This window comes from Martes martes (genome assembly GCF_963455335.1).
Source record: "Martes martes genome assembly, chromosome: 18".
NCBI lineage: Eukaryota > Metazoa > Chordata > Mammalia > Carnivora > Mustelidae > Martes > Martes martes.
In genome coordinates, this window is record NC_137906.1 from 21,639,663 (window position 1) to 21,659,383 (window position 19,721).

General features: G+C 55.5%; 1 protein-coding gene across 2 annotated transcripts; it reads right to left on the bottom strand.

The window, feature by feature from the left end:
• Positions 1–424: 424 nt before the first annotated feature.
• On the bottom strand, positions 425–19,118 carry SEZ6L2 (seizure related 6 homolog like 2; the record flags this gene model as incomplete). Of its 2 annotated transcripts, none has more annotated exons than XM_080830353.1 (17): positions 425–1,478; positions 1,994–2,090; positions 2,218–2,335; positions 2,516–2,554; positions 3,065–3,256; positions 3,341–3,532; positions 5,215–5,409; positions 5,548–5,744; positions 6,566–6,704; positions 9,742–9,905; positions 10,505–10,673; positions 11,341–11,526; positions 15,802–16,003; positions 16,276–16,415; positions 17,039–17,338; positions 17,997–18,128; positions 19,040–19,118. In XM_080830353.1, the coding sequence occupies 17 exons, from the start codon at positions 19,116–19,118 to the stop codon at positions 1,449–1,451; spliced, it is 2,571 nt and encodes an 856-aa protein (XP_080686479.1). In that variant the 3' UTR covers positions 425–1,448. The 2 variants fall into 2 exon arrangements, with proteins under 2 accessions (XP_080686479.1, XP_080686478.1); XM_080830352.1 differs by lacking the exon at positions 3,065–3,256 and adding an exon at positions 7,175–7,375.
• Between the last annotated feature and the right edge of the window lie 603 nt (positions 19,119–19,721).

A 19,721-nucleotide genomic window follows, 5' to 3' on the forward strand; every position in this document is an offset into this window, starting at 1 on the left:
GGCTCTGGGGCCTCATGCCTGGGGACACATGTCACAGCCATTGCTAGCCAGAAGGGAATCCAGCCGCCTTGGTAGAATCTGCATTTAAGTCTGAATCTGGCCGCTTATTCGAGACTCCTGAGGAAGTCCATTCTCATCTCTGAGCCTCAGTTTTCTTATCTGAGAAATGGGAATGATTATCCCTGTCTCGAGGGCTCCTCCTAGAGGTTAAAAACAACGAGTACAAAGTGCTTAGCACCAGGCCTGGCACAGAATAAAGGCCCAGAAGTGCAGGCTATACATTATAAGGCTCAGTTGGCGTCGCGTTCTAAAATTCAGCCTCCTCGGAGGATTTCAGTGTCCTCTGGAGTGTCCTAAAAATGTTGAATTATACTTAAATATGAGATTTGAGTGAAGTGAAATTCAATTAATTTGGAGACTCTTTAGCCAAATGGGCCAAAATTCCTTATAATGTTCAAAAGTGGATACACTGGAAAAGGACCCCCACAGGGTACAAAACAAGCTCATTCTTTATGAAATGCTACAAATCTGACCATTACTTAGTAGACACATAACAGCGGATATACTTATAGGTCCAAAAAAATTGGGGGAAAAAAGAATGGCATACTTGGATGGATACAAACATTTTCTCAAAAGGAGAGTGCATTTTAGGTGAACTGGTCATGAAATGGAGGGCTGTTTGTGTCCTGCCAAGCGGGGGAGTTGGCTACAGTTGTCTCCTGGCCAGAAGAGCCTAGAAGCGTCAAGCAAGGGGTGGGGGATAGATAGAGACAGCTGAGGCCCAGAGGGGGCTCTTGACATCGTCTGGTCCCATCTTGGAACTCTACCTTTTTCCCAAATCGTTCCCCTTTCCTCAGGCCTCTCTCCAGGCCACTCTGTGACCCACCTTCCCACACCCCACCAGCCTAATTACAAATGGTGGTTTTCTGTTTATTGCTCAAAACCAAAAATCCAGAAGCGAAGGTGGGGAGACTGTGGGTTGGGAGATGGCGCGAAGTGGGTAGGGGGCCGTGCCCCTGCTTTCCCCCTTCATCCCTCTTCTGACCCTCCAGAGCCCAGGGGTGAGGCCCCGGGCCAGAGCATCTGGGAAAAGCCTTCAAGGCCAAAAGGAACAATGGAGCTCTCAGGCAGTCCTTGGGGGGGTACCCTGGGCCGGAGGGGCCCCAGGAGTTGCAGGGGGGCTGAGTTCCCCTCCCGGGGTCCAAAAGCCAGTAGGGCAGGAGGGGAGGGGCAGGCCCCCTGTTTGGCAACTGAGAAGAGGAGGCTTGGGCGGCAGGATGCTGGTTTATTTACGGTAGGGTCCCCAGGGCCATCAAAGCCCCCTTGTGGGACCAGGAGACTATTTACACAGCAGGGAGAAAAGGAGCCAGAGACAAGGTCCTGTACTCCTCCCTGCCCAGAATGGGAAGAGGAGGGGCGTCCTGGGTCCTGCAGCCTTAGTCTGGGCTTCAGATGGAAACTTCATACTCCCGTGTATCCTGGAGAGAGAGAGGGGATCAGTTGCTAGAGCGGGATGGGGATGGAGAAGCGAACAAAATGGGAGGAGGCATCCACCAGGGAGGGGAAAGACCCTGGGTTTTTAAAATAACATTGACCATGAGGTTTGGGAGCCATGGGGGGAGCAGGGAACAGGGCTGTACCTGGCCCTAGGGATACCTGGTTCATCTTACGGTCTCTTAAAAATCACACACAAATTTGAGTTTCTGGGTTGTCCCGAGCAACCGGAAGACCTGGCAGTTGGGCCTAAGTTTCCACTGCAGACCAGATGGGGCACAAGTTGGCCACTTAGCCCCAGTCCCCACCACGCCGCCACTCCCCACCGTGCACGCCTGACTCGCTGTGTTCACTGGTGTGGCCTTTGTAGGTAGCTGAGTTTGAAATCCCCAAGACGGGTAGTACAGAGACTTTGAGAGAAAGTTCTGGAGCCCTGGGGGAGCTGAGAGATGGGGCTCTCCAGGGGAGAAGGGGAAGGGCTCTCAGGGGAAGGGCTCACCCCAGCTTCATACAGTGGGTTGCTGAAGTCTGACTCCACAGTGATGGGGCTGTAGGAATGGGAGCCCGAGAAGCCGAAGAGGGATTTTCCCTGTAGTCTGCGAGAGGGAGGAGATAGAGGGGCTTATCCAGAGGTGAGACCCCAACCCCCACCTCACCCTGTCTTCTGCGCCAGGCAGGCAGGATGGCTGCCCTGGCTAGCAGCTCCCCGAGCAGGGTCCTTACTTGGTGTAGTATATGTAAACGCCACTGCCGAGGACAATGACCAGGCCTAGGGGCAGCAGGATGGCCAAGGCGAGGTTCCCCCCCTCCAGCTGCCTCGACGGGTCTGTGGTCTGGGTCACTAGGGAGAGGAGAGGCCAGTGAGCTGGGGCTGGGCCCAGCCCACTGGCCTCTCCCAGCCTCTTGCCCTGGGCCTCGAACCCTGGGCTTCACCCCTCCGGGGCCTGGCCTCCTGCCCCCGGCCTCTGCCTTGCCCTCCCGACTCAGCCAGGCCTGGGTCTCCACCTGTGCCCTCACTGACCTTCCAGTTTTCGGTTGTCCAGGAGCTCCTCATAGGCCACTGCAGGGAGAGGAGGGGGAGGGGACGGGGTCTGAGCCAGGGAGGGAAGGAGGCTGGGTAGAGGCCGGGAGCCCAGTGGGGCTGGGCTGGACAGCCTGGTTCTCTCTGCCCTCTGCTCAACCTAAACTTTATCCTTCCCTTGGTGGGGGCGGGGGAAGACTGGTCAAGGCAGGGCCTTCTTCCTCTTTCTCCAGACCCCTAAAATTTCAGGTTTCTTGGGTGGTCCAAACTAATCGGTCTGTAGAATTTGTCAGAAATGGGGGAAACTTGAGACCTATCCAGAGGGCAAGGAGACTTCCAAGCCAAGGCCCGCTCTGCTACATCCCTTAGGACAGTTCCATGACCTTGAGGTTCCCCAGGACCACTGGATGTTCCTGTGAGGACCAGAGCCCACAGGAGGTGAATGGGGAGCTTGGTCAGTCGTTCTCAAATTTGCTGCTCCCTGACTTTCCCAGTCCCGTCGCTCCCCAGACCCTGCTGTGCCCCCTCCTGCCCGGTCTGCCCAGGCACCTTTGCAGAGTGGGGGCTGGCTGGTCCACTGGGAGGGGTGGCCGGGCACACAGGTGATGGTGACCTCGCCGATGAGCTCAAAGCCCTCATAGCAGAAGAAGCGCAGAGACTCGCCCGCCTGGTAGTGATGCTTGTACAGCGTCTGATAGCCGTTCTCCGGCACCCCTGGGTTCAGGCACGGCTCATACTTCACTGCGGGGCATAACATCCGTCAGCTGCCGGACCCCTGCTGAGCAGGCCACCCAGCCACCCTTCCCAGGGTGTCCCCAGACTCACAGGCACACTTGGGGACCCGGTCGCTCCACTTGGGTGTGCCCGTGTCCCGGCTGTAGCAAGTGAGTACTGCCGCCCCTTCCAGGCTGTACCCTGGCAGACAGCGGTACTGGACGTGGGAGCCCACCGGGAAGCCGGCGTCGGAGGTGGTACGGTGCCCGTTGGTGATCTCACCAGGGTCGGCACAAGTCATGACTGTCGGCGGGAAAGCAAGTTCAGGGGGAGCCTTAAAAGCTCTCCGGGAAGCTGAGGATGGGGAGACGCCTGAGCAGTGGGCCATCTTCCCGCTAAGCACCTCCCCATCTCCCACCATTTCCTCCAGATGGAGAGATCAGAGGTTGGAAAAATGTAAAATTCGGTGCATTTTAGATTTCGGGCTTCTTCCAGAAAAGAGCGGTGGGGACAAGCCAGACCCCCATCTGAGAATGAAATGTGAAGTCTTCTGTCCCTGTTACCAGAGCCTAGGAGCTACACCCTGACGCCACCAGCCCCACACAGTGGCTCTTAGGCGGGACAGCAGCCCAGCCCTCCTGCTCCCCTCCTTCCTCATTCCCGGCATCCCCAGTGCCCTCTGCTCATTTGCATAGCCTGCCCTTTACAACCTTGTTGTGCAAGTAACAATCAGAGCCATTTCTTGTATACGGACCTCTGCTAAGTGCTTTACAAGCACAGCATCTCTACCCTGATGATCCTGAGGTCAGCGTGACTCATCTCGCAGGGCTCAGGGTGGGGAAATAATTGGTCCATGGTCCCAGAGCACTGGGCTGACATTCAGAGACTTGGCTCTCAGCTCAGCTTCAGGCTCAGTGTGCTGCCTTGGCCACAGAGCTTGTCCCCCCTGGGTCCTGGCTGGGTTTCAGACTGGACATCCTGTCAGTCCTTCTAGAGATGTGGAGCTGTCTCAACCAGAAAGTTTTCCTCGTGTCCAGTCCAAACCTGCCTTCCTGAACTTAACTTCATTGGTCCCACCATTGCCCCCCAGGGCCAGGTGGAAGACCAACAGTCCCATATCCTGGCAGCAGCTTCCCAAAATTTGGAGAAAATGACAAGACGCCACCCCTTTCTGCTATTCTAAGAGATAGACGCTCCCAGCTCCTTCAAATATCACCTCCTCAGTGAAATCTCCCCTGCCTGAAACAATGAACCCCCTTGCCCCCCTTCCCATAGTGCTTCTTATTTATAGCACCTGCTAAACTGTTCGCACGCACAGGTACTGTGTGAAAACTCAGATGTTAAGTCCTTTGCCCGGAAATACCCTGCAGTTACAGCTTTGGAATACCCTGAGCTGTTTAAGGGTCCGCCTTCCGAACTGTGAGCTCCGCCTGGGTCAGGAGGGACCCCAGCCCCACTGCATAACCCCAACCCAGCATGCGGCTTCAATGACTGCAGTAAAATAAACCAAGTTCTCTGACCAGCCTAGGCCCCAGCAAACTGACTCCCTGTAACGTCCAGGGTGGGAGATTGAGACTGGAGAAGAGAATAGAAGGGGAAGAGCGGAGCGGAGAGTCGACGGGGCGGGGCTGGGGGTGGGCGGGACTCTGACGCGGGGCTAGGAGGTGATGGGGGCGGGACCAGGAGAAAGTGAGGCGCGACCCAGAGGAAACCCGGTCAGACCTCAGAATAGTGCACGAGAGAGGGACACAGCCCGGAGGCGAGAGTGGGGTCCGGAGGGGGCAGTTTCGGGACACCGAGGATCAGAGGGGTGGAACCCAAAGGGTTAAAGGGACGGGGCCTGAGTAAGATCCGGGCAGAATCCAGAGGGAAGGGATGTGAAACTCGGCCGGGCCGGGAGCCGGGGCAAAAAGGAACTTTAGCCAGACGCAGAGGGGTTGCGGAGCGGCGAAACCCCGACGGGCAGGGGCGGGGCCCGAGCTCACTCTTTTGGCAGGCGGGCGGCGCTGCGCTCCAGGACAGGTCCCATTGGCAGGTGAGAATGTCGGAGCCGAGCAGCTCATAGCCAGGCTCACACTGGTAGGTAAGCACCGTGCCCCGGATCAGGTCCCCGTGGGAAGCCGTCCTCCAGCCCCACTCTGGAGGTGGCAGCTCCGGGCACGTGTCGTTCCTCGGGACCTCTGCAGGGGAGAGACAGCGAGTTTGGAGGCTGTCCTGCGACTGACTCGGGGCGCCCTTCCAGACGCGGGGGCCTTGCTCCTCCCGGGATCTCTGGCTTGCCGAGCCCCTGGGCATTTCAGGACCCTAGACCTCGGTACCTTTGAAATGCAACACGAAACCCTGCCCCAGGCCCGGGTTTGGGGGCCCTGGCGGTGCCTGGAACTGTAGCGTGAGGTCGGGCCCAGAGGAGAGGAGGCGGCGGCGCGGTTGAGGTCCCCGCAGCTGGGCCAGGACTCGGGCGCTGGGACCGTCCCCATCGAAGAGTGTCAGCATGTCCCCTTCACGCACATTCAGGCTGCAGAGATTGGAACCAGATGTGCGGGGTGGGTTACGATTCGCCCCTCCTATGCGGGTCTGCCCAGTCAGTAACTCAGTTCATTAGGAACCCCACCTACTCTCCAGCCCTGTCCACATTTCCCCATCCCAAGTCTGGCCACCCTTTAAGCAATTATGGGCTTCTCTATACTAGCCCCTCCGGGTTCCACTTGTTCTGCGGCTCTTGTTTCCTGATTCCCAGCCCAGCTCCTCAGGAACTCCTATCACTCTCCGGTCCCTCCTCCCTCCGCGGTGATGCACAGTCTCTCTCTCAAGTCCAGCTCCGACCAGTCACAGGCCATGTTCTTTTACCACCGGCCCAACTCCAGGAGCCGCTGGGACTATCCGCCTTGGGGCCATGCCCACTCCTTGTTCCAACCGGTCGCATGGCCATCTCATCTCAAATCAGCTCACTGGCTTCTCCCCACACCCACCACCACCTCCTGTGCTGGTGACCAGGCCACAGTTTGGGCCTGGGTTCCTGGAAACCGCTCCAGGGGCAGCCTCGAAACAGCCAAAGAGCGAGAGACACAGGACCAGAGCCCTCTTTTCACTACCGCCCCTGCAGAAGCCCCTGCGTGACCCATGTCCTTGTCCAGAGTCGCCTGGACAAATCAAAAGCGATTTGTTCCTAGGTCTCCTTGACACCCCACAACCCTGTCCTGAACCCTGAGACACCTCTTTCATCTTGGGTAGCCAGCCAGGCTCAAGCCGCAGGCTACAGTGTTGTCATACCACACTTCACGGAGCCCGCACCCATCACCACCCCACCCCCCCGCCCCCGCCAGCACCCTAACGTACATTTCAACTTGGAGCAAGATGCGCTTCTCCTCCTGGACGTGCAGGCCCCACACGCAGTCCTGGCCGGGGCTGTAGCTCTGGGGCCAGTCGGGAGAGAGGACCACACCAGCCGCCTCTGACAGCTCCCCTCCGCACATGGCTGGGGGAGAAGGGGATGCAGATTCCGAACTCCCCGTCTTCATTTCACCGAGGGTCTACCTACTCCCAGCTGTGGGCACCATACTGCCTCACAGGCTCCCTCTTAATTACCTGTGCCCAATCCCCGCCTTGCTCTCACTTAGCCCCGCCCACCTAGCCCCGCCCACTCTCCAGCCTATGCATTACCCCGCCCATCCCAAGACTTAGCTCCAGCTAGAGCTCTTCAAGACATTTGGGTCGCGACCCCTAAATTCTGTAACAAACCCACCAATTATTCAGCTGAGAAAAACGATCTCTGAGAAGGACAAGGATTTACCCAAGGTCTGGGTTTACTGGGTTTGGATATGCAAGTCTCCTTCCCGAATGGCCTTCCTAAGATCTCCAGCTGGGGGGTGGGGGGTGGCTGGAGACCGGGGAGGGGGGGGGCTAGTCTGCAGACAGAGGGAGCTCCTAGGGATGTGGGGGGCTCACCCTTGCAGGCTGGCTCTGTGTCATTCCAGTGGGGTTCTGTGGGATCCACACATTCGATGGCATTTGGGGGGCCAGGGGGCTCCAGGGCATATCCTGGGAGGCACGAGAAGGTGGCCAGTGCCCCTGGGCGGTACTCTGGGTCTGTGGTGGTGACATTGCCGTGTGCCAGGAAGGGAGCGAAGCAGCGATCTTCTTCAAAGGCTAGAGAGGGGTCAGTCACAGAAAGTAAGCATGAGGACAGGCCTCGGGGATCTCAGACTGGGGGGTCTTGGGCTGAGTTCAAGTGTCGTTTGGCTGCTCAGTGGGTTGTTTAAAATGGAATGCCTTTGGGCCTAGCTTTCACTCTCCAGTCTCCCCCAAATCCTAACCCTTCTCACTCACACATTTATGTTACCTTCCTGGCCGCTGACGGGAAACCCCTAAGCTAGTCAAATCCCAGCCCCCATTCTATAGATGAGGAAACTGAGGTCCACAGACCAAAAAACCACTTGCCCAATGTCACACATATTCAGGTCTCAAACCCAGATTGCTTGAATCCTAGCCAGAGTCACTTGGTTTTGGAAATTGCAGAGGAGGGAGGGGAAAGGGTGCCTTTGGAGAACCAGCTCACACAGGTGTGTTCTCTCCTCAAAAATAAGAGTTAGAGGGGCGCCTGAGTGGCTCAGTCGGTTATGGGTCCAACTCCCGGTTTTAGCTCATGGACTCTTAGTTTTGGCTCAGGTCATGACCTTGGGGTCATGAGACCCAGTGGAGGCCGCACTGAGCTCTGCACTCATCGGAGAGTCTGCTTGTGGATTCTCACTCTCCCTCTGTGAGCACCGCCCCCCCCAACTCCCGCTCATGCTCTCTGTGTGTGTGTCTCTCTCTCTAAAATAAATAAATAAATCTTAGAGGGAGAGAGAGTGTGCAGTGGTGGGGAGGGGCAGAGAGAGGTGGGAATCTCATGTAGACTCCCCGCTGAGAGCTGAGCCCGACTTGGGGTTTGATCTCACAACCCTGAGATCATGACCTGAGCTGAAACCAAGAGTTGTCCAATTAAACAACTGAGCCACCCAGGCAGTCCATAAAGAAATCGTTAAAAAAAAAAAAAAAAAAAAAAAAAAGATTCTCCCCACCTATGTTGATTACCCATGTTGTGGCTAGAATCCCAAAGTACAACAAATGCAGAAGCTACTCAATTTTGACTTTGGACTAACTCAGCAGAAAAGAACATTTGGAAAGCATTTTCGCTTTTGCCCACATGATCGTAGCTCAGCTGCAGAACGATCGGTGGGGAGGAGTGTGAAGCTCATAGAGTAGCAATGGCCCACAACCAGGGAGGCAGACCTCAGACCTCGAAATTCTTTGCACATTTGCAAGTCTAACAGGCAGTTTATTTTTCAGATCTGCTGTTCTAGTTCACTGTTCCTTACAACCAGATGAGGTCTCAAGTCCAAATCCTATGTGTCCATCAGGGCCCAGTGCCAAATCCATTGCTCCTTTGATTCACACCAGAAACCAGCCCCTCCTGTCTCTGAGTATTTCACTTTCTTTATCTCTCTCCTGCTACTGCTTGCACAGATCCTCTACTCTAGTCACGCTGAAATTCCCTCTTTCCCAAACATACCAGGCCCTTCTCTACCTCTTTACTGTTGCTCTCACCGTTCCTTTCACCTGAGGTGCTCACCCCTAATCTCCCTCTTTTAAAATGCTCTCTATCCTAGGGGCACCTAGGGTCTGGCTCTTGGTCACCGCTCAGGTCATGGTCTCAGGGTTGTGAGACTGAGCCCCTTGTCAGGCTCTACACTGAGCGTGAAGTTCTGCTTGGGATTCTCTCTCTCCCTCTGCCCCTCCCCACTCCTCTCTCTCACTCTCTAAAAAATAAATAAAATAAAATATAGTAAAATAAAATAAATTCTCTCTATCCAGTAAGGCCCAGCTCAAATGCCTCTTCTCCCACAATCACTGATCTCCTTGTTTCTGCCTGTCCAGCATCTAGACCGCCGTCTTCTGTTTAAGACACTCCTACTTTCATTTTGGGACACAAGCCTCCTCCAGTCTAGGAGGTCCAGTTGGGGCCAACTATGGATGGTCATGTGATACGGGTCTGCCAATCAACACCACCCGCCCTTCCCTTCCGTGATTGGCTAATGACCTCAGCCAGAGAAATGAGAGCCCTCCCTGGCATTTTTGCTGAAGCTCTTGGGAAAGCGGTACCCTTTCTCTTTCTGCTGAACTTGCTATGTTGGTGGCATGTCAGTTTGAACTGCTAGGAGCACCACAGACTGAGAGCCTGACTGACGGTGAAGCCGACACGGAGGAAAGCACTGAGAGGTGAAGGTGCCTGGTCTCTTGGCTGTGTACCTGGATCCAGCCATCCCTGAAACTTAAATGGGAAGAGCCACCCAGGAATCGGAAGAGGTCCACAGGAGGGGATCCTTGTAGTTTGGGGGTGGGGAGGAAGTTAGTTTCCAGAGATCCAAACAGAGATGAGCAGGGACAGGGTATGTGTTTGTGACCATACCCAGCCATCAGCAAGATGGCAAAGTGCAGGAGTTGGGATCCCTGGGGGCGGGGGGGACACTTACCTTCAAATCGGAGGCTTAGCAGCAGGGGGTTGGCGGGTGTCTCTGAAAGCAGCTCCACATAAAGGGACTGGGCGTCACTGATGAGACCCCGCTCTGGGACGTCATCCATGTCCGAGTCATAGATGACTGGGGAGAGGGGGCTGCCCCCTGAGCGCACCATCAGCCTGGGATGGACAGAAGTTTCCCCTCGGAAGCTGGCTCGTCTCTTGCTGGCTCTCCTAACTTGCTTTCACAGCTGTTATTTTCAAGCGTCAACTACGTCCCATGTATGCTAAATCTTCGCACATTTTGTCTCATTACTTTTCACAAGAGCCCTTGAGTCAGCATGATTTATCATCCCTGATTTTATAGATGAGGAAATGGAGGCCCAGAGTCACCTGCCCCACATCACATAGCAACTAGTGGCAGAGCTGAGGTAGTGGTTCGTCAGGCGAGACGGGGTACCAGTGATGATGGCGAGGACAGACACATTTCCAGGGCTCGCTCCCTTCCAAGCACTTCCCGTAACTCAACACCTTTATCCCCACAGAAACCTTCGGAGGAGGTCCTGTGATCTCCATTCTACTGAAGAGGAAACTGAGGCACAGACAGGGCCAGCAACTCGTCTGTGTTTGCACAGCTATACCGCCTAAGAAAGGGGAAGGACTGATCTGTGTTTGACACACATTTTAACTGGGACCCACCCCAGGTCTGTCTGACTCCCCACTGCAGCCTTCCTATTTCCCACAGGTGGGGACCTCTGAGCCAAGACCCAGACCCTCACCGGTCATTGTCCTCATCCAATGAGACCCTCTCGAAGTGCAGGTGAAGGCGGCGTCCCTCAGCTGCTTCGATGACCCACCGGCAGGTGAGGTTGGGCCCTGCTGCTCCTCCGGGCTCAGGGGACACAATGCGACCCAGTGTAGCATTGTGGATGGTGCCACCACAGGATGCTGGGGGTAGAGGAGGGACATGGGAAGGTGACTTGTCCTCCTGTCTTCACAGCTGTTACATCCACACCTTCGGTTGGGACTCAGCCTCAGAGTGCTTTCTGCCTTATAGGCTCACCCCGGAGGATGGGACCTTCTCCAAGGCCACCACCCAGGTAGGGAACCAGCGCCCCCAGCATGGACCCTCCCTAGGACGGAAAGCCTGCTGATATGAACACTCCCCAGGTATGGACACCCTGGCATGGGGAGTATGAGGGATCCCCAAAATTGAAGCCCTCAAATGGAGAATCTTCAAGATGGGATCCCCAGGATAAAGATTCTTCACCATAGGGAACCTCTAGATATGGATCTCCAGAATGGTTTCCTTGAGCATGAGGAGTCTCTGAAAGAAGACACCTCCAGAATGGCGACTCCCCATATGGAAACCCTTTAGGCAGGACATCCCCAGATGGAGACCACCCCCTTGCCCCCGCCACCGCCAAGGATGGCAATTCTCCAAGGGTCGACACCTTCTGTGTGAAGAGCTCCAGATGGAGACACCAGGATAGGGACTCTTCCAGGCCTAAACCCCTTCAAGATGGGTGTTGGCCAAAGATAGAGACCCCCAAGATAGTACCCGCCCAATGGGGCTCCCAGGACGGAAGCCCCATCTAGCGTGCAGGAGACTCACCCACGCAGCTGGGGGGTTCGCCACTCCAGGCTGGTCGGGTGCCGTTGAGGCAGATAAGGGTCTCCTCGCCCTGCAGCTGGTAGCCTGAATCACAGTGGAAGGTGGCAGTACCCCCAGGGTGCAAGTCTGTCACGCTCACGTCCCCGTGGGCCGGCCGGGGAGGGAAGCCGCAGCTCAGGAGGTAGGCTGGATCAGGCAGAGCCGGGAGAAGGGAGACTGGTTTTCCCATGCCAACCTCTCTCACCGATCCCCTCGCACACGCTTCCCTTTTCTCAGGTCCCCTGGTGGCAGAGAGGGCTCCCTACTGGAGCTCTCACACGGCCACTTGGTCTCAGGAAGAGGTCATCCCAACATCCCTTCTGTCCCCTAGTCTTTATAATCAATCTACCCACTTCGGCCTCCATTTTATAGATGAAGTATCTGAGACTCAAAGAAATTCTACCTCTCGAACTCACTTGCCAGGGCAACCTCGGGCAAGTCAGTTGGCCACCGCGAACCCAGCCAGCTCTAAAAATAACAAATAGTGTCTGCAGAACTTGTTCAGCTTCTAAAATGAGCTCATGCAGTGCTTCTGAGGTAGCCACAGGAAGGCTGTGATCCATTTTCCAGATGTCGCAATGGGTTGTTAAGTGACTCCTAGTGATTTCTCCCCGCTGAGGCGCGTGGCGGGAGCAGAGCCTCAGCTTTCCTCCAGAGGAGCCCGCGTGAAGCTCCTTTGGGAAGTTGGGCTATCTTGTCATTGGAGACCTTAGTACTCGGTGCCCCCTCCGTGAATCCCCCAGGGAAGGCGAAGGGCTAGGAAAGGCTTTGCTCTCCTTAAAGAACTGGTTTCTCTTCTCCTCTCTTGCAATGAGAACTGAGTGATCTCTCTTTTTGTGCTGCTAAGAAGCTCGGAACCAGATCAAGGCTTGTTCCGAGCAACAGTGGCTTGTCCATCCACATTCTATTTTTGTCATCTTTAATAAGCACTTCCTGGTACCCATTTCCTTCTTATTTTATTTAATTTTGCTGCATTCTTTTTTGAAAGCCTCCTGAAATTCTTGTGGAATCACAGGAGATAAAACAAAGAAATAGAAAGTGACTTGGGGCCGGATTGGGGGGGTGGGTGCTGGCAGGCTTAGTCGGAAGAGCGTGGGACTCTTGATCTTGGGGTCATGTGTTTGAGCTCCATGTTACTCGTGGAGTAAAGATTACTTAAATATCTAAACTTAAAAAGGAAGGAAAGAGGAAGGAAGGGAGGGAGGGAGGGAACAAGGGAGGAAGGAAGTGACTTGGCAGTAGACAATGGACTCTAAATTTGGTCCTGACATAGTTCTATGTGTCTGTTTCAGACCAGGCAGAGTTCATCAAGAAGGGCTTCCTGGAGGAGATGTACCAAAGCTGGGTCTCTGTAGGAGGGGCAGGCTCTGGGTAGCCATGCTTGGGAGATGCCGGCTCGCCTGGGCCTTTGCTAACTGTACGGCCTTGAGTGATTAAGTCAGAGACCTGGTCTCCCTACTTCAAAATTCAGTAAGCATTTCCTTGGCTGGGTGCTATTGCAGAGAGGTGAAAAGGACCCAGGTCTTGTCCTTTAGGAGTCTGCAGTCTACTGAGATAGACCCCAAAAGTTTCTCAAACACAGTGGTTTAAATAAATATTAGCCTCTTGATGGCTCTCCATGACCGACAGAATCAAGCCCAAATGCTTTGGATTGACATTCCAGCCCCTTCCATCACTGCACCCAGCCCAAAACCTCCAGCTTCAGTTCTTAAACCCACAACCCTACACAAGGTAGTTTTGTGACTTCATATTTTTTCGCATCATTTCCCCTACCTGCGAGGTCCTTTTCCCGGTCTTTCTCATCTTTCAAGGAGTAACTTAAGTACCACCTCTTCCAGGAAGTCTTCCTGGCCCCTCCCCTCTCCCACAGAGTTAGTTTCTTTCTTGCCTCCACACCTGTGCACGCGTACTTTTATCATCACATGAACTGCTGTCTATTGCCATGGTGAGACTGAACTGGCCTCACTTGTTTTGTGTCCCAAAAACCTCGCCAAGCCGATCCACCGATGCGGCCCAAACTGGACCGGGAGATGGGCACACCTGACTTCCAGTTCTAGCTCCATGACTTATTTGCTGTATGACCTTGGGCAGGTGATACCCCCTCAGGGGCCTGTCACCTGTCAACAGCAGTAGTAAGTCCTACCATTGGCCAACCAGCCTTCCAGATAAAGGAAAGAAACACGCAAAGCACCTCACACAGAGAAAGTGGTCAGAAAATCTGAAGCCCTTGTCCCTCAGGCTCGATGAATGAATGACTGGGAGTCGGGGCTGCCGATCTGCCTTCTGACTCTGCAGCACACCTGTGGGTGGCTGGGCCATCCCTAGAACCCTTCTTCCTCTTGGAGGTAGAGTGGCCAACGGCCACCCTTGGGGGTGCCCCGAGAAGCACACAAAACAACCGTTGGCTCCAGGGTTGTGTAAATGGGAACGTTTGCTGGGCTTGGGGCGAGCAGTGATGGAGCCTTTGGCCTTTCAGAGAAGCTAACGAGGCCACTCTGGACCAGAGGCCCCAGCTAGTGGAGACTGGGGAGGGCTTAAACAGGGCCTCGGTCCCAGAGGGGCGCAGAGAAGCCGCAAAGCAGGGAAGACCGAGGCAGGTAATGAAGGCCAATTTATGCAACAGCCCTGCTTCCCCGGATGTTCCACTTTGTCTGAAGAGTCCTATTTTCAGGGCCCGAGGGAAGTGGCTGCTTAAGGGAGCCGGCGGGGAGCCATTTTGTAATGTTGGAAGGGCAGTCCCCCCAACCCCCGCCCTAGGCGCTCGGGCATGACCTTGCTCCCTGCCAACCCGACCACCAACTACGTGGCCCCCCATCTCACTGGCCCCTCCACCTTGCACATAGGAGTCCCTGGGGCCCAAGCAGAGGCCTCAGGAGAAACTGGAGAGGGTGTGAGGCAGGGATCCGTGTTGCATGTGTCCTGGGCAAGGCCCACAAGGGGCAGGCAAGGCCATGAGGTGATGTGAAGGGGACATTGGCCCCAAACCCAGTTCCCTCTCTGTTTCTGAGGAGCACAGGAAGGGACTTTGGAGATGGCAGCAGTGTCTGGAATGGGACAGCAGGCTGCCATGCACACACACGTGCTAGAGGGTATGCTCACTCTGTGGGAAGGTTCCTGCACACACAGGCGAGTACGGGTACTGTACTGTACTGTACTCACCTGTGTGTGCACCTGCGTGTAGGCTGTCTGTGGGGGGTGCTCCTGAGTGCAGTCGTGCACGGATACCATCCCCTCCTACACCCCCAAAGTCAGCAGGATCTTTCTAGGTCACACCTGAGGTTGTCACTACCTTGCTTCAAACATTTCAAAATGTCTCCATGTCCCTTGCAGGGTAAGTAGTCTGTACCCCTTACTGAATTTGATGAAGCCCTTCCTGATCTGAATCCAACCTCCTAGTCTGGTTTCTTTTTTCTTTTTTTTTTTTAAGATTTTACCCACTTATCTGACAGACAGAGATCACAAGTAGGCAGAGAGGCAGGCAGAGAGAGAGGAAAGCAGACTCCCTGCTCAGCAGCTCCATCCCAGGACCCCAGGACTACGACCCAAGCTGAAGGCAGAGGCTTCAACCCACTGAGCCACTCAGGCGCCCCCTTAGTCTGGTTTCTTATAGCCTGCTTTTCTCCCACCACTTTCTGGGCTTTTCTGTAGCAGTGACTGACATTCCTGAGCTCTCATTGTGGACCAGATACTATTTTAAGCACTTGACATGTGTTATTAGTTAATTTGGTCTTCCTAATAATACCATGAGCCAAGTATTATGGTTCCCATTTTTCAGATGAGACCATGAGGCACAGAAAGGTTAAGTAAGTCACCCCAGGTCACACAGCTAGGGCAATTCTATCTTCCATGCTGAATTACTTCAACTCCTCAAGGGGATCATGCTTTTTCATCCAGCTAGACACCTGTCTTCCTCATTCTTCCCTTCCCACCCTTCCCCTTGTAGCTTCGTTACCTCCTCCAAGAAGGTGTCCCTATATTCCTTAGGAGAAATGTATGTCCCTTTGAAATTTGTTCCCTCTGCCTGTGTTTCCTTCATCATAGGGCTATGGGTCCTTATCTCATTGAATTATAATCATCCTGATTACTTGTCCATGTCTTTAGCTAGATTCTGAGTTCCTGGAAGATCTACGTCTGGCTTGTTCATCGCTCTCCCTACGGACAACACAGGGCCGGTATGAATGGGTGTTCAGTAAACGTTTGTTGAGTGAATCAATAACCCGCCACTCTGATGTGTGCACACTGAGTCTCTGAGTGTGCAAAATAAGTGTGCACAGATCTCCTCTGAGGGCTCTGCCTGCCCCCAACCAGGTCCTAGACAGGAGGAAAAGCCCCTGACATCTCCTTAAGCTCAGATGCCTCCCAGAGATGTCTCTTGTGCCCAGTGTGGCCCCTCCCCTTCCACCAGCTCCCCAGACTCCTCACCCTGATAGTGGATCCTGAAGCCACCGCCCCTTGGGACCCGTGGGCTCTGGAAGTGCAGGAGCAGCCGGTTGGTTGGACTCCGAAGCACCTGTCCTTCTCCCAGCATGGAGGAGTTAGCCAGGAGTCGGGGGGCCAGGCCTGGGGATCCCCCACCAGCCAGCACCAGGAGTTCCTCCTCCCGAGATAGGTTCAGCGTCTGTACCTAAAGAAGGCCAGACCCAGACCGCCGCCCCCCACCCCACAGGACAAGTCAGTCAAGGTGGGTGACCCCTAAGCCCCCCACCGTCTGCCTCCCTTTCTCCTGTGTGTGGCAGCCCAGATACCACCGTGACATTGGCCACATTATAGAACTCCAGGAGAATCTCTGAGATCCTCAGAAAACAGGCCCACTGAGTCAGGTAAGTTTCCCAGGCCAAAACTGTGCACACACCTGGGCCCAGAGGAAAGGGCTTGGGGGCTTCAAAGTCCAGTTACCTGGATCTCAATGCCGTAGCCAGGGTAGACATGGATGCTGTAGGTGCAGTCCAAGAGCCCCACAGTGCGGCTGGCGGCGCTGCCCAGATCGGGAGACTCCACATGCCCTTCGCCCTCAGAGATGTTGTTATTACACAGAACTAAAGAGAAACAAGTGGCTGGAGCTGACTGATTCCCTGTGCTCTTGCCCTCCGAGCCAAGCAACTCTGGGGGCCCTCGCCTGTCTTGTCCCCTGCACCCCTCACCTTCTTTTTCGGCGGCTCCCTCTCCCCCTCCCTCCCCCCGTGCCCACAACTCCCTTCCCCAACTGTAGTAGAGATAAAACACACAGAACGGTGCTGGCCCACCGCAAGGGTAGACACACGCCCACCATAATAATAATCAAATAATAATAAAAAAATGATTGAGCAGGGGTGCCTGGGTGACTCAGTGGGTTAAAGCGTCTGCCGTCAGCTCAGGTCATGATCCCAGAGTCCTGGGATCGAGCCCCACTTCAGGCTCTTCCCACATCAGGCTCTCTGCTTAGTGGGAAGCCTGCTTCCCTTCCTCTCTCTGCCTGCCTCTCTGCCTAATTGTGATCTCTGTCTGTCAAATAAATAAATAAAATCTTAAAAAAAAAAATGATTGAGCAGAGGCCCCTTTCTCATCTGTACCCAGACCCCTACTTCCACACTTTTCCAGCAGCCTCTCCCCGGGCATCCCACCCTCCTCTCCCACATTCATGCTCCTGCACACTGTTCCCGCCCCCTTTCAGACGCCTCACCTGGGCTGGTCACCGTGGTGGTAACAGTGGTCGTGGTGATGATGGTGGTCGTGGTCTCCTCCTCTCCTCCCTCAGGCCCGAGGGGCGGGCCTGGGGAGGCGGGGCCAGGAAGGGGCGGGGCCGTAGTTCCCGGGGGCGGGGTCAGCAGCTCTGGCGCGGTGGGGCCTGCCCCCCTTCCCCCTTTAGGGGTTACAGCGGTTGTCAGAGGCCCCGTCCCTGGCTCAGTGGTCCGTGGCAGGGAGGGTGCTGCAAGAGTCTGGCCGGCTGGAGGGGTGGCTAGTGTGGGGTCTGGATCAGATCCTGGGACAGTGCAAGGTAAGTCAGGGCGCAGAAAGAGCAAATTGGTGGGTCATGGGTGGGGAGCAGGGCTGAGGGAAACTGGGGGCTCCCCCCACTGAACCCAAGAGTTGCAAGCCTCCCACCTCTCCCTTCCGCACCCGAACTCTACACGTCCTCCCAAGGTTCCCACAGCCCGACCTCCCCACCCCTCCCTCTCCACCTCTCCACCCAGGCCCTTCCACTGGGTCAGTCTCCTTGAGACTCTCCACGCTTCCCCATTCAGGTCTGGCTCCCTTTCCTGCGCACCCTTCCTCCCTCCTCTTTCTCTCTTTTGCTCTGTCTGGAACTCTTCTTCTCTGTTTAGTATTCTTGTGGCTCTCTGATTTTATGATTCTAAATCTGCTACTCTCTGCATTTCTCTCTCTTTCTAGGTCTCTCTCCCCCGATTCCTCAGACTCTGGTTCTCTGAGTTTCCATCTGTCTTTCTCTCTCATGGTCTGTTTTTCTGTCTGGCTCTGGCTCTTGATCATTCAGCCTCAACTGCCCTGGTTCTCTGTCTATGCCGTTTTGACTCTCTCTAACCATATCTTGCTGAATGTCACTGGCTTGGGTCCCCATCTCCTCGAGTTAATGTCCCTCCCTCTTTCTCTGTGTCACTTCTGCCACTCTGGGGCCTCACCCGGCAGGTAGCCCATCTCTGGACCTCTCCTCAGCAGGGCCCCATGGAGCAGCTCCGCCAAAACCTCAGAGGCTACTGTGGGGGCCTCACTTCCAGGCTCTGGTAGTGCCTCTTCTTCCTTCAGGGGCAGACCTAGGAGATGAAGTTGTGTGAGCCCTTCCACTGCCCCACACTCCTTCCTTCTCCAGAAAGATCTTTGCCAGAGCTCTTCCTCCCCTCTCAGTCAGCTGGGCCTGCAGGAGCTCAGAGGGTCCCAGACTGGGCTGAGAGCCAAGAGTAGAGGAGGGGCTCCCAGCTGTCCCCGGCACCCCTACACCTTCCTCTCCACCCCACTCCCCTCCCACACTGTGTGGGCCTTCCGTGAGCATCTTGGCTCTTATGAACCCTGGACAGCGCCAGCCGAGTGGAGAGGGGCCCCGGTGCTACCTTCCTTTCCCCCTCGCTGGTGCTCTTCCCCCAGCCCTGGAGCTCTGCAGAGGGTCTGGCAGCACCTCCCAGCCCTTGCTTCCGCAATGCCCAGCTTTATCTCTGGGTTTCTATCTCTGCAGTGTGGTTCCCTCTCTCTCTCTCTCTTTCATTCTCTGCAGTCTCTGCCCGCTTCCCTGGAGGCTGGCGAGGGGTCAGAGTAGAGAACTGAATATCTGGACTCTGAGCACTGCCTCTGTTCATCTGTCTTTGTCCATACGTCCAAGAACATTTGTGCGTGCAGTGCCTGGCGTCTCTCCCAGCACCTCCATCTCCCACCCAGGTACCCTGCATGCTTCTGCCGCCTCCGCAGACATCCCCCAACTTCCCCAGCCCTTCTTCCTGGATTTAACCCCTGAGACGCTGGTAAAAGCTCCCCTCATTCATTTCCCCACCTTCTCAATATTGGGGGTTAGGGCTCCAGGTACAAGTCAGAATGCCCTGGCTTGCCCCTTCCCTGTCAGCTGTACCCCTCCTCCCCCAGAAGCTCAGAAAGCCCAGGATGTTCAGAGAAAGGATGGTAGAGGACCCAGGTGGGGACCATCCCAGGGCCTACCCCCACGCTCCCATGTCCTTACCCTGAATCCAGGGACAGCTCAGCAGAATTAGGAACAGCAGCTGGGGAGGCGGCGGGTGCTGGGCCCTGGGAGTCCCCATGGCGACTCACACCGATTTCTCTTCTCTGCGCCTCTCCTAAATAATCTAGTTGTCACCTTTCCTCCGTCTCCTTTTATCTTTCCCTTTAATTTTCTTTTTTCTTTTTCTTTTTTTCCTGCTAGCAGTTAGCAAGGAAGACAATTTCTCTGTCCCTTGGGATGGAGGGGCAGAATTGGGCTGGGGGTCGCCGGGATCCCACCCCTCCTTGCCCAATCTCCTCTGTCCTCTGCTATCGGGTCTGTGGGAGAGGGGGCGCGGCTCCGGCTGCAGGGGGTGGGACCGAGAAGGCCGAAGGGGCTGGGTCGCCTGGGTTACCCTCTCGCTCGGGCGCGTGGGTCCATCGAGCTAGCTGGATCCCAGGCTGGGGGAGTAGGGAAAGGCAAGACAGCTTCTGGGGGTCTGGGGTGGGGTCGAGGATCGGGAGGGTCCCTACTGTGCTCTAGCGGGGCTTGGTGGGGACGGGAGGGGGTTGCGGAACCTGGAGAGCCGAAGCTCGGGCACTGGAGCTGCGGGAGGGAGAAGCTGAGAAAGGTGTCGAGCCCACGTCAGATCCTGGGGACGGGCGAAGGGAGGGGCCTGGGATTTATTTGGGGGCGATGGGGG